The 14,710-nt window shown below is 41.5% G+C and overlaps 1 protein-coding gene across 3 annotated transcripts in view; it reads left to right on the top strand.

Annotated features, from left to right (window-relative positions):
• RPN2 (ribophorin II) overlaps positions 1–14,710 on the top strand; it is a 52,002-nt gene that overhangs the window by 14,516 nt on the left and 22,776 nt on the right. For all 3 annotated transcript variants that reach the window (XM_024559196.3, XM_045194537.2, XM_045194538.2), the window contains exons 4-9: positions 126–301; positions 4,645–4,720; positions 5,736–5,870; positions 8,001–8,177; positions 10,628–10,746; positions 11,766–11,871. In XM_024559196.3, coding sequence (XP_024414964.2) covers positions 126–301; positions 4,645–4,720; positions 5,736–5,870; positions 8,001–8,177; positions 10,628–10,746; positions 11,766–11,871 — 789 coding nt within the window. The remainder of the gene's footprint in view (positions 1–125; positions 302–4,644; positions 4,721–5,735; positions 5,871–8,000; positions 8,178–10,627; positions 10,747–11,765; positions 11,872–14,710) is intronic.

Below are 14,710 nucleotides of genomic sequence, written 5' to 3'. Positions count from 1 at the left end.
GGGAATGAGCACATGCCAGGAGGGCAGTGTGACTTTGGCAGTTGCTCTGTGTGCCATCTTTGGCATGCCTGCCACTAACTGCCACCACCTGTTCTAAAACTCTGTGTCTGCCAATCCTTCCTCAGATCTCTATTTCAAATGAGACCAAAGATCTGCTTCTGGCAGCTGTCAGTGAAGACTCGTCTGTTTCCCAGATCTACCACGCGGTTGCAGCCCTGAGCGGCTTTGGCCTTCCCTTGGCTTCCCAGGAAGCGCTCAGTGCCCTTACTGCCCGCCTCAGCAAGGAAGAGACGGTGCTAGCGTGAGTCATCATCTCGAGTGCCCCCCGGGCTTCGTGTGTGTCGGGCTCATCCTGAGAAGGTCATCCATTGGTTCAGCAAATACTTTCTGGGCAACTATTGTGTGTGCCAGGTGCTCTGCTAGGCACTGCTAGGTGTACTCTTGCACTAAGATAGGTAAGGGCCCTGTCCTCTTGCAGCTGACCTAGACACAGTCTTCTCCAGGCTGCTCAGGCCGAGAGCAAATACTGAGTCAGAGCGAAGCCACACTGCCACGCAGAGACAAGGTTGCCTTTTGAGGGTAGAGGCTGAAGCAAGGGTAGGTGATGACTGAGGGAGAGTGAAGCCAGTGAGCCACATGGGGGAGTCTCTTGTTCTTGATTTGAGGCTCGGCCAGAGCACAGTGAGCTGGGCAGTGGAGGCTCTGCACCGAAGGAGGGCTTATGGGATCCCTTGACATTATGAGAGATAGCACCTGGTGGAAGAGGGGGTACTCAGAGGGGAGAGTATTCTAGAGACCAGATTCTTCTGCTCTGCAGAAGGCTTAGGTGGAGCAGAAGCACCTTACAGGAAAAGAACTCTGAGCAACTTTCCTGTTTGTTATAAATTTAAGTGTTATAACTGATAAGACATTTACTAAACTTAAAAGTGGTAATACATATAGTTTTTTATGATATTGAAGCTCCTCATTTAGAATAGTATATATCTTTTTTGTTTTCTATTTTCCCCCATTTAATTGCAACCCCTGAAAGAGTGGAGTGCTGGGATTCCTGTTAATTATTTAGCAAGAGGTCAGTCACACAAATTCCCTATGGCAGAATAGTTCAGTTGTTTCCCAAGTTTTTTTTTTTCCTTTTTCTGAGAACCAGAAAGTTTCTAAATTTGAAACTCTGTTGAGGGCAGGGTTCACAGTCAGTTGATGTTCTCTCTGTCAGTCTCACACCCTATTTATATTCACACGGCCAGTAATCATTGACTTTGGGGCTGATACTTTTCCGAGGGCTGACATTTTGTACATGTTATCTTTCCATTTCCCCCTGAGCAAAAGGAAACTCCCTCCTTAAAACCCCAGAACAGGAAAAAGTACAGAGAAAATACATCCATTTTGGAGTCAGTTACCGTATTTTCCAGACTATATAACGCACTGGACCATAACACGCACCTAGGTTTTAGAGGAGGAAAATAGAAAAAAAAATTTTGAAGCAAAAAAATGTGACCCCGCCCCACCGCCACTGCCTGCTGCCCCCCTCCCTTCCCCCAGTGAGCCAGGTAAGCTACATTCGGACTATAAGATGCACTCCCTTTTTCCTCCCAAATTGGGGGGCGGGCGGGGTGTGCATCTTATAGTCCGAAAAATACGGTATACTTGGGTTTGAAGTTAAGTTCTGTTCTTTCCTTGCTGTGTGACTTTGGGCAAGTTACTAACCTTGCTGAATTTCATATATAAAATGATAGCAAATAATCCGTATACCACGGAATGAAGATCAAGATTAAAAGAGCTTCATATATAAAATGAGACCAATAGTCCTTACATCACAGAGTGAAGGTCAAGATTAAATAACATATAAAGAGCCTAGTGCAGTTCCTGGCTCTTCGTGGTCATGCAACAAATGGAGCTCCTTCTCCTCTCAAGCACTTCCTTCTTAGATCCTTTTCTTAGGGAGCTGATTACTTCCTGGGCTGTATTGTAGTTACTTCTGTATTTCTGTATTAGATTGTAAACTTCTGTATTTGCAGTGCCCATTGAGCCTGGTGCATAGTGGGTGTCCAACAAAAGAGTTAATGGAGGCTGAAACTATTCTCGTGTGTTTTGAATCGCTCGTAGAAAACTTGCAGGTAGGAAGAGCACACACTTGGGCTCAGACAGAACTGTGTCCAAATCCAGGCTCTTCTATTTAATACCTCTGTGACTGTGAGCAGGCTGTTCCTGCCTCCCCCACGCCCAAACACCAGTGTTTTCATATGTAGAACAGAGAGGATGACATCTGTCTCATCGGGTTATTGTGAAAAGCCAACTGGCAGGGTGTCTTATATAATATTACTACTACCTTGCCCTATTTATTGAAATCTGATATAAATTAGGACTCTTCTAAATGGGCCTTCTACATTTAAGTGGACATATTCTAGAAAATGAATGTTCATAAACTTGTCTAGAATGGGAAAAAAATATTTATAGGTTTGACTGGATCAGCTGAAAAGATGCCATCGTGTTCTCCCATAACCCTGGTTCTTCGAAACATCTGCTGAGGCAGGGTCTGCATGCTTCGTGCCTGAATATAGTACTCCAGAGAGAGGAAATTACTGCCTGGGGAATGGGTAGTTAAAGCCAGCGACAAAACTTTTCAGATGCTGAGGGGATTAGTTTCATTCTAGAAACTTCTGAGGTTGTTATCAGCATGATGCTCACTTATTCCAAAGAAGAGAAAAATGATACTTTAATTGAAAAGTTCTTTCTAGGGTACCCTAACAGTCTTACCTGGGCTCAGCATTTATCATGGGCAGGTAAATTCAGGTTTCATTTTCTCAGGTGTGTTAGAGCAACAGGCATCCCTCAGGAGTTGCTGAATACTTCAGAGCTTTCCTCTCTGTGAATTGTGACTGCTCTGTTTTCCAAACTGTCTTCCGAATGGGATTAGTTTTCCATGGAGGGCATCTAAATTGTTAAGATTTTGATGAAAGCAGACAAATTCTCTACATTCCCCAACAACTGATTTAATACATGGGGCTTTTACACAAAGGCCCAGTCTTCTCTCGGGAATTAGGGAGCCGCTCCTGGGCTGAGCAGCAGTCTGCTCGACCACCAGGGGTTCTCAGCTTTTCTTCTTTCTACCCAGAAAAGCGCCATTTATATTTTCTAGTTATTTGCAATAAGAGAATAGAATCTAATAAAAATCTTATGTGCACATACCTACCTTAAAAAGTGTATCTTTTTATTAGCTGATGTCACCCCAATAAATTTAATTTTAGAAAAGTTTATCTTACAGAAATACACTCATAAGCAGATAAAAATATATGAATTAGCCAGAATAAAATAATGAAATACTGACATATGATACAACACGAATGAGCCTTGAGAACCAACTGAGTGAAAGAAGCCAAACACAAAAGAGCATACACAGTGTGATTCCACTTATATAAAATATGCAGAATAGGTAGATTGATAGAGATAGAACATAGATAGGTTGGTAGTTGCCAGGGGCTGGAGGTGGGGGGAAGAAACTGCTTAATGGACACAGGGTTTTATTTGGATTAGTTGGGAATATTGTGGAACTAGAGAGACTGGTGATTGCACAGCCTTGTGAAACACACTGAATGGCACTGAGTTGTTCACTTTCAAGTGGCTGACTTTGCTGTGTGGATTTCACTTCAGTTTATACACACACACACACACACACACATATTAGTAAGGGTTATCAGTTAACAGCATTGTATGACGTAGTAAAACATCTGTTGTTTATCAGTTGGACATAACTGTGGTACAGCTAAGCAGTGAAATGCTATGTCATTGTTAATAACAATGAAGTGCGTTTATATGTACTCGTGGAAGGATGTATGTAATATATTATTAAGTTAAATAAATTAAACAGTTATCCTTTAGGGGTAGGTGTGACAAGAATTTTAATTGTTGTCTTAAGTAGTGTGTTGTTTCGTTTTTTATGAAAATGTACTTTTATAATCAGAAATAAATGGGAAAGTAAAAGAGACTAGACTGGTTTTGGAACCAAATCTCTTCTTTCCCTTATCTCATTTACTGCCGAAGGGTGAGTGGCTGTCAGGTCTCCCGACAGGACGGTGAAAGCACCAGCCGTTCAGCACGTTAACTGAACGCTCCTGCTCATGTTGCTTTACTACGATTTCAGAAAAGTTGCTCCAAATTCTACCCAGCAATGTACATGTGTCAATTCTGCACTATTTCTTTGGTCCTAGAATAAGAAATGTAGAAAATTAACAGGTAGTCAACTTCTGCCGAATAGACCTTGGTCGAATTGAATCCCGTTCTCCCTCAGAGTATCTTTTCTTTTAAACCTAATCTAGTCTCAGTGTTTTATGTGTGATGCCATTAGGAACAAACCAGACTTTCAGAGGGAGAGAACCCTGTTCTCCCTGTCTTCCCTGTGCCCACGGGACTTCCTGTGGGTCCTGTTGCACAGATTGCCTTCTCTCTCGCTGTAATGGTCTTTACCGTGTACTGGTCTTTGTTACGTCCTTCCCAGTGAGATTGTAAATAGGCTCCATAAAGGTTGAGACTGTATTATACTTCTAGAGAATAAGAATGGGATGTTTGTGAAGGTGTCTCAATACAAGAAGGGGTGAGTAGATGAAAGGAGACTTGCTATTCATGTGGGTTCTACTCTTTACCTTCCAGAACAGTTCAGGCTCTGCAGACGGCGTCTCACCTGTCCCAGCAGGCTGACCTGAGGAGCATCGTGGAGGAGATTGAGGTGTAAATTTATTTTGCCAAAGGAATTTTCCAGCTCCTGTCTTTGAAACGCTTTAGAAGAGCCTCGCAGATAGACATGCATGTTCTGTTACAGCCAGAACATTTCTTCTCATATTCACGGCACACTTACATTCTTTGTATCACAGCAGCGTCCTAGGGAGTACTCGTTAGGCTAGTATAGTTACCACATCAGTTAGACAACAAAATACTTTTCCAGCCTTTTGTAGTTATAGTTTCACAGGCTACAGATTTTTTTTAAAGCCTAAAAATGTGAACTTCAAACATTTTTCTGCCTCTTACTATTTTGTAACCTCAGGCAAATTATTTAACGTCTGAGCCTCGGTTTCCTGTTGTGGTTATAGGAACAGGTGAGGTTCTAAAGTGCCTGGTACATAATAGGCGCTCAGCCAGTGGTCACCATGGTTTTGTATCATGACTCTATCCTCTCCAGGGCCCAGGACCTCCCGCTGTTCAGAGATCGCTCTCAGGGACTGCATAGCGAGTGGTGACAGGCAGTCCAGACAGTGTCATCCCTGGGTGTTCCGTGGGCACGCTAGGTGCCTCATCGTGTTGCCCAGGAGAGCAGTAGGTCTCTCTTCATCCTTAGAGCATTGAGTAAGGAAGAGACATGCTCATCTCTCTAGTTGTATCCAAATGGATGGGCGTGGAGTCTGTCTGTGTCTCGATGCTTCCTGGGTGCGCTGCAGCCTGGCCCACTGGCCTTCTGCCCAGAGCAGCTGGTGCCTTCGGTGCCATGACTCCTGGGCTTAGACTTGAGGACAAGGGGTCGGGGAGGCACACTCGCAGAGCTGCAGAAGACACTGTTCTCTTCAAGTGCCTGTTCAATGTACTTTACTCTCCACCTAAGCACTTTTTTTTGAGAAATACTGAGTGACTGAGGTCTCCAGATTTAGAGTGAGATTTCTTGGAACTCTCTGCACTGGGGTGACAGGGGTTGGCGCATCTCCTTTTTGTTATCACGTGACTTCCAACCTGCTTTTGTTCTGTTGTGGCAGGACCTTGTTGCTCGCCTGGATGAACTGGGAGGCTTGTATCTTCAGTTTGAAGAAGGACTGGAAACAACAGCGTTATTTGTGGCTGCCACCTACAAGCTCATGGACCATGTGGGGACTGAGCCATCAATTAAGGAGGTGCCTGTCTAACAGTTCTCAGGAGTGAATCCCAGAAGGATTGTTGACTTCATCTGCTCAGGATCGCTTTTTTCAGAGAGGGCTGTTGGTTAGCCTTGGATATAGTCACTCAGTGTCTTAGGTTGGGTGTTGAGAAGGAGAAATAGAAAGATGTAATGCCTGCCCTCAAGAAACTGGTTGTCAGTGGGAAAGACAGTAAACGGACTGTTACACTTGCTTTCCATGGGGCACGAACATGTCACAAGGCAGTCCCAAGAAGGCCGAGTGTATTGCTCTTGTTTCACTTGCCTTTTCTTCCTGCTAACTCCTGCTTGTCTCACAAATGCTTTCCACGTTGGTGGCCCATGCAAATCCTTTCTCTTGAGAAGTGCCCCGTACTTCAAAATTGCCTGTGCTCCCTCCCCCTCATTTAGCAGTGGCTAAATCTGAGCTATTCTTTGTTGATTGACATAGTTCACTGAGAAGCATGTGTGCGGGCCAGACATCCACCAGAAGTTAATTCTTTTTTTCTTTTTCAAGAGGAGCTTGTTAACCTGAAAGAACCTTTAGTTGGAATGTGTGTGGCAAGTCTTTTGGAGTAGGACCCTCTTTGTTCTCCTTGTTTGTGGGAAGGTTACCACCCTTGATGTATAGGACTTAAAGTACAAGCTGCTGCTGTTTTAGTTTTGGGAGAAGAGATTTGGGTTTCAAGTTAGAACTTTCCTTTCTTTTATGCATTAGGAGTTTTGTGCCGAGTTTCTTCACATAAACAGTACATACTTATCTGTCTTGGGTAGTTTGAATTAGTTTCATACTTTGTGCAGAGGACATGATCTCATAATTTATTCATGTATTGACATTCCTGTGTTGTCTTTTCCTTCATCCTAGGTGTAGGATGTCTAGAGATATTATGGTGTTTTCTCATTTCTGTTTTGGGTTAAAGTGCAGGAATGTGGGTCTTAGGACACTAATCTTTTAGGAACTCTTCTATACAGTGTGTTAGACAAATTGTATCTTTCTTATATAACTTAAATTTTTTCTTTCTTTATTCCCAAGTGTCTAGTTACCAGGTATTTGGATGGAGTAATTTTGCTGTCACTGCTTTTGCCATCAGCGTTCTGCTGAACAGTCACCCATTTTAACATGTCATCAGCCTAGTGATGGGAAAATGTAATTGGTACAATTAAAGAAAATTATTTCATGTCGACTGTGAATAACACTGTTGGGAACAAAGGACCTTTTTTTGTTAGATGGTAGATTTTAAAAAACAAAATTGATTGAAATGGAAAATGCTTCCTCCTAAGTAAACAACCTCCAGAATTTTAATAATGCCATTTAGGTTTTGGTTTTTAAAAATGCCATTTAGGTTTTGCTTTTTAAAAAATTGCTTCCAGTTTTCTCCTCTAAGCAGCCCATTAGTTCTTAATGGAGAGTTATTTTAGTTTCTCTCTAGTGTATATTTTGGCTATAAGGCTTGGTCTTGTAAATACAGACTTAGCTCCGATATTCTGCTTAGAGGTGGGCTGAGAGGGGAGGTGGCTGGGGGGGTGAGAGGAATCAGGAAAGAACATATTTTACTGAGGGAAGAACTTTGGAGACAAACAGACCTACTTGTGAATTTTGGTCCTGCTTTTTTTTTTTCCTGATATAACTTGTAGGAGTTACTTAACCTCCTTTAGACTCAGTTTCCTCATTTGCAAAACATGGGTAATATCAGTCTTTTCAGGGTTTTTGTCAAAATTTGAGTTAATGCACATAAAGCATCTGTCCCAGTGCCTGGCACATACAGACACTGAAGAAATGGCTACTGTTATATATATTTCATAATATACTCGCATATCTCAGTAGTTACCTAGAAGTACCTTGCTTTTGTCTAGTAAGCGTTTAGTAAATGGTTGGCAAATAAATGCATGAATTTCACTTTATACTAGAAGATAGAAAAAACAGACAAATGGCCAAATCCAAGTTTTAAACTTAAGTGCAGAATGTTTGCTTCTTCCCTGTCCATCAACCTGGATTAATGGCCAAAAGACCTTCCGTGCGAATACCTAGAAACATAAGGAATGACTTGAGCCAGGTGGGGAGGAAGGGATGGCTCTCCCACCTTCTTACCAGAGGATGGTCTCAAGCTGCATCTCCCTTTTCTTTCAGGATCAGGTCATCCAGCTAATGAATACAATCTTCAGCAAGAAGAACTTCGACTCGCTCTCAGAGGCCTTCAGTGTGGCCTCTGCTGCCGCTGCGCTCTCCCAGAATCGCTACCACGTGCCGGTTGTGGTTGTGTCCCAGGGCTCTCCTTCCGACACTCAGGAACAGGCGATCCTGCGGGTATGACCTCTGTGCCCAAGACAGACTGCCCTGATCGCCATTTCCAGTGTAGGGTTTTCAGAGATTTGAAGGCTGCAGCACAGCCATTGTCGCCCCAGGAGGACATCACCATTCATGTAGAGCAGGGCTCATGTCCTTAGCCTGGAAATGGGATATGACTGGGGGGGCTAGTCACAAAACCCCTCAAATTTATCAAAGAGTGTGCTTTTTTTTGTAGAGAATTGTAAATAATAAGGCTTTCAATAAATTAAGTGCGAGAAAATTGCATTTCTGGGTTCATAACTCCAGATGTATAGAGAAGGCTTGCTTCTAAAATACATTTTTCAGTACCAAAACTTTCTAAATACATTACTTTAAGCAACAACTTAAATTCCAGAGTAATTTTGGTATTTATAGTTGTTAAAATAAATCTCAGGTCTCTTCCTCACTGGCGTTGACTGTATTTTTCTGTCTTTTCATTGCATAGCCCTCCCAGTCACTCAGCAGTAAGCATAGACTTCTCTCTTGTGCTAACTCTGAACAGAGCAAATGCACCATTCTCAAATTCACTTAGAAATTTCATCTCAAATGAGGCTTTTGTTGCTGTTGTTTGGAAATCATTGATAAGCTAAGCTCTTTATAACAAATGAAGCATTTTGCCCTGGCTGGTGTGGCTTAGTTGGTTGGAGTGTTGTCCAGTAACTGGAAGGCTGCAGGTTCGGTTCCTGGTCAGGGCACATGCCTAGGTTGCAGGTTCAGTCCCAAGACCGGGTGCATACAGTCCCCAGCCTGGGTGTGTGCAATATTCAGTCCAGGCGCCTACAGGAGGCAACGAATGCATGTTTCTCACATCAGCATTTCTCTGTCTCCCATCAGTGTTTCTCTCTCCCTTCTTCTCTCTAAAAAGCAGTGAAAAAATGTTCTCGGGTGAGGATATTTAAAAAAAGAAAAAAAAGAAATGGAGCATTTTATGTCTAAACCTTGGAGTTCCACCTATAGAGGACAGTTCCATCTGTCCCATCAGCTCTACTTTGGTGACTCCTGCAGATACACTCTTGAGGAAGTGCCCTGTACTTCAGATTGCCTCTCCTCCCACTACTTACAGCCTGCATCCCCTAGCAAAGACTGGGGCGAGAAATAACCTAATTAACATTCACCATGAAGCAGGGGGTGCTAAGACAGCGAAGTAGAAAAGGTACTGGTTTTGAAGATAGGCTGGGGTTTGAGTCCTTGACCAGTGATTTATTTTTAAGATTTTATTTATTTACTTAAGAGGAAGGGAGAGAAAGAGAGGGAGAGAAACATCAACGTGAGAGACAAATATCGACCAGTTGCCTCCTTACACGCACCCTGACCAGACTTGCAACTCAGGCGTGTGCCCTGACTGGTAATTGAACTGGCAACCCCTCGCTTTGCAGAACGACGCCCAACCAACTGCGCCACACCAGTCAGGGCACAGAACAGGGCACAGAACCGGTGTGCTGGAAGAATTTTTAAAATGTGCAATACCTGACTGTTTAGTCAGGGGCGCTGACCTCTTTTCCCTTAGATTGCCAAGTAAAAAATGACAACAGACAACACAACAGTAGCTATCCACTGTGAATGAACCATAATTACACCTATTTTTTTGGTCAGATTGGCAAAAAATAGAATACATTTTTTGGTGTGCTGCAGAATTTTAGTGAGTAGTTTATGTGTGCCATGAGATGAAAAGGGTTGAAAATCCCTAGACCAACCACTTGACTGACAGTGTGGCCTTCGGCATCCCCTAACCTCTCGTGGCCTCACTTTCTTCATCTGTAAAACACACATGCTGTCAATTTCTGACAGCTGATGGGAAGATAGGTGTAAAGGACCTGGCCTCATATCTGGCAAATAGTTGACTTTCCACAAATAATAGTTATTAATGTTATCCATATTTCTTCAATTATCTCATTGCCCATATTGTCCTGAAGTATTTCTCTTGCTAATTTTTTAAAAATTTAAATTATAATTTAATTATTATTTTTTTCATCTTCACCTGAGGACATGCTTATTGATTTCAGAAGGAGAGGAGGGGAGGGAGAGAATGAGAGGGAGTAAAACATCGATGCGAGAGAGTAATATCAATTGCCCCTTGACATGCCCCAACGAGGAATCTAGGCATGTGCCCTGACTGGGAATTGAACCCATGACTTTTTGGTTTATGGGACAACATGCCAGCTAACTGAGTCATATCAGTCAGGGTTAAATTTTTTATTGAAAGTTACTTGAGTACAGTGGATAGAACAGGGAACAGAAGGAAGGGAATAGAACTGCCAGTCATTCTTTTTCTTGGGGCTCTAGTTTTCTTTGAAAAATGAAATCATGGGGCAAGGTCATCTCCCCCCCTACCCAATACAGCTCACTGCCTTTGGATAGAATACCTCAGAACAAACTTCAGTACTCCCTCAGCCGTGGTTGCTACAGATAATTTTAAAATTTGTTTCCAGTTGCAGGTCACCAATGCTCTGTCCCAGCCTCTGACTCAGGCAACTGTTAAACTAGAGCACGCTAAATCCGTTGCTTCCAGAGCCACTTTCCTCCAGAAGACGTCTTTCACTCCTGCAGGGTAAGTCCCAGGCAGATTTTTAGCAGGCGCCAGGGAACTTGTTTTGGAAAGTTAGCTTGCAGCCAGTATAACCCAGATTAATGTGGCTATTACCAACATCATAAAATCAAATTTACCTAAACTGTGGTCAGGTAAACTTGACCTACTGGTATCAAAATCCTGTATTTGTCTCTGTCTTGTCATCGTTATATAAGTAGCCAGTTTTAAATGTAATATTTATGATTTTTTTCTGATGTGTAGTACGTGTTTATTGTAGGAAAAAATGTGGAAAAGCACAAAAAGGAAAATACAACTCACTTATAAGTCTGCCACTTAAAAATAACTGCTGTTAACGTTTTGCTGTCTTTTTTGTCAGCTTTTTTCTGTGCATATAAATAATTTAAAAAATTGAATTGAGATTATGCTTTATCTATAACAATCTGTCAGGACCATTTTCCCCTAGGATTAAATGCTCTTTTACAGTCTTATTTCTGATGGCTACATATTATTGTTATGTAATTTAAAAAAGTTAAAGGTCAGTTTTATGTGAAGTTGTTAAATGTTAAATTAGTAAGTTAATGAGACCAGGAACTTTGAGTTTTAGAAAATGCCTTTCTTAGTCAACCATAAAGACATATAGACAATATGTGAAATAAAAAAGCAGAATCCTTTTTAGGAATGATCAGTGGAATGGTAAAAGATGTTGGAGATTTTGCTGTGTAGTTAGAGTTAAGAGTCCCCCCTCCCCTTTTTTTTTTTTTTAAACATAGTGGGACTCAATACTATAGACTCACTTGTTTAGCATTTACTTGTGGAGGGCTACCCCAGGGAGGTGGGATTTTAGGAGCTGAGAGGGGAAACAAAGGATAAGAAGACTTTCGAGACTTGAAAGAGTTGATTTTTTTATTGTTTTGAAGTTTTCCCCGCATTATAATCAAAAGGACCATCTCCAGGAGTGCCTCCCTTTGCAGCCAGCCCGCTTGTTCTATTCGTGACTTCCCCTTATGAGTGCTTGTTAACAGCGCTGTCATTCTTAACAGGGATGTTTTTGAATTAAACTTCATGAATGTCAAGTTGTCCAGTGGTTATTATGACTTCTCTGTCAAAGTTGAAGGTGACAACCGTTATATTGCAAATAGTGTAGAGGTAAGAGCTTTTCTTGTCATCCCTGTTGCAATATTAATGTATCCAAAGAAATGATGAAATAGGCACATGGCATTAAGTGTGTGGTATTATGACCAAATTAACATGACTGTTAAAAGAGGGGTGGGTTTGCAATGTGCTGTTTCATGGACTAAGCCAAGAACTTGACCGTAGCGAGTTTTCTTTTATTTATAAATTATTAATTTTCCATTATAACTTAGCATTACTATTTTACATAAAATTTGGGAAGTAGAAAAAATAAAAACCACCCATAATTCCACTGAGGCATAAGTATTCTTAAAATATGTTGTCTGGTGGGCCTTGACAGGTTTAGAACAACAGTATTTGATGCTTATTAGGCAATGAAAAGCGTGAAGTGACAGCACTATAGTGAGCTTTTGGGATGAAGTACAAAAGCAAATTGGTAACCTTTCATAACAAAATGTGCTTCAAATGTTGAGTTGTGTTAAGGATCCAAGTGGTTTTAGGGATGGAAAGCTATGCTTCATTTATCTGATGCTTTGTAGAAATGAGGTAGTTCACATTAGTGGTTTTCTTAGCTAATTGAAGTTTACCCCTTCAGGCACTGTGGCTTTCATTTTAACCTTCGTGGATAGACGTTTACAACGAATTATGCATTTTCCTACTTCCTTAAACTATGCGATATGGTTTAGCCTTTTCTTATTCTGAATTAGGGTCATTGGTATGAACGCTTTATTGAATGCCTATGACATGAAAAGCACAGTTCTATGTGCTTTTTTTTGTACATTATTCTTACAATAACCCCAAGAGTTGGGTGGAGTCATCTTTATTCCATAGATGAGGCCCACAGGAGTAGAGTAACTCGTCCAAGGTCATCCAGCCTGTGCTTGGGTGGATCCCCTGCACAGTACTGTTTAGTCAGTGAATAGAGAGCCAGCCTGGAGCCCGCAGAGTCCTGTGCAGCTCCAGCAGCTGGCCCTTTCACGATGTTACTTTCTTCTTTCAGCTTTCATTTCTCAGTGCTTCTGTCCCTGTTGCTCGACTGCATTGTCCTGCACTCTGTTGGGTCAGGGGGGCTTGGAGTAGTACTGTGCCTTTCCTGAATAGTTAAATATATGCTGTTTGTGACAGCTCTTCTCTTCACTATCAAATCTCATGTTCTGTTCACTTTTTCAAATTAAAATTTTTCATTTTTTATTTTGAAATAATTTTAATTTTAAGTTGCAAAAATAGTGTGAATAATTGCCATATACTTTTTATCCAGCTTCCCCAACTTAACATCTTACATAAGTAATATGATTATCAATACCACAAAGTTTATACTGATAAAGTACTATTAATTAGTGCATAGGCTTTCATTACAGTTCCACCAGTTACCCCACTACTGTCCCTAGGATTCAACCTAGGGTCACGTAGTTCTTCAGTTGTCATGTCCCTTTAGCCTTTTCCACTTTAGGGTAGTTTGTCTTTCAGGACTTGGGCACTTTTTAAGGGTACTGGCTACTTACTTTGTAGAATGTCCTTCACTTTGGATTTGTCTCAAGTTTCCTCAAATTAAATTCAGGTCATACATTTTTTGCAAGAATACTCCAAAAGTGATTGTGGTGAAGGTGGTGTCTGCTAGGTTTCTCCCCTGTAAAGTTGCTGTTCTTCTGCTTCGTAATTAAGTATATGGTGGAGTGATACTTGGATCTTGCAAATATCCTGATGATCTTGCCTGCCAGTTACCATTGTAATGTGGTACCTGCCAAAAGGTGGTTTTCTCTTTCTTTCATTTCTTTTACATTTACTCTTTAGAGTTCTATTGTAAGAGAAAGTTGTCCCTCCCCATTTATTTATTTATTCAGTTATTTACAACACTTTGGACTCATGGATATTTATTTTACTCTGTAGAGTATGATCCACTACTATCATTTATTTTGTTGCTCATGTTATCCTAGATTTGGCCTTTGGAGAGCTCCTCAGGCTGGCTTCTGTGACATTTTTTTTTAAGTGATAGGGCAAGGCAGCTGGAAATTTTGACCTTTTCAAAAGTGGGCATTGCTTATCATAGGTAGATCACACATTTATATTTAAAGTTTGGCAGAAAGGAAGATATTCTAGTTTCTAGTCTCTCTGTCTTTTCTCTATTTCTAGTCTTCTGTTTTTTCTCTACCTCATGTCCAGCCTTTTTGGGCATGAGATATCTGATCCCAGTTCATTCACCAACACAAAATTGGATAGGAACTATCGTAGTATGTACCTTTAACCTTTAAAATCCAGATTCCTGACTTAGGGGGCCTTATTGGCAACTGAGTATGTTAAAAGGCAAATTTTTTCTTTTTTGTCTGAAAGCTCTTTTTTCTTCTACCTTCGCAGTCTTGATAACAACATATCCAGTTGACCATCCATCACAGTCGTTTTAACCTCTTCCCTTCTTTCCACTCTGACTTCCCGTCAGTCACCAAGCCTGTTCATTTCACCTTTGAATATTCTTTGCATGAATTCTTTGTTCTTCAGTCCCAGTGTCCCACTTGGGTAGAGCTCCGAGTTCTCTATTTAGACTGAGAAGGTAGTTTCTAACTCGTTTCATTGTCTCTGATGTGTGCTCCTTTCATTTTCTGTAAGTGTCACTAGAATGGTAAAATCACGTTGTTCCTCTGTTTAAACATTTCTTTGGTTTCCTGTAATCTATGAGTGAGGTCTAGACTCCTCAGCATGGCTAGAAGGTGCTCCACAAGGCACATGCACACGCTTCAGTGTGGGTGCACCCCCATACCCTCAGCTCTGGCTGCTCTTGACTGTGGACTGGTCCTCAGATACACTCATGCCTTTGGACTTGTTTCCTCCCCCAGTGCTCTTCCCCTTCCTTGCTCATCTG

Source organism: Desmodus rotundus, chromosome 6 (genome assembly GCF_022682495.2).
Source record: "Desmodus rotundus isolate HL8 chromosome 6, HLdesRot8A.1, whole genome shotgun sequence".
NCBI lineage: Eukaryota > Metazoa > Chordata > Mammalia > Chiroptera > Phyllostomidae > Desmodus > Desmodus rotundus.
This window is presented reverse-complemented; position numbering and strand designations above follow the sequence as displayed.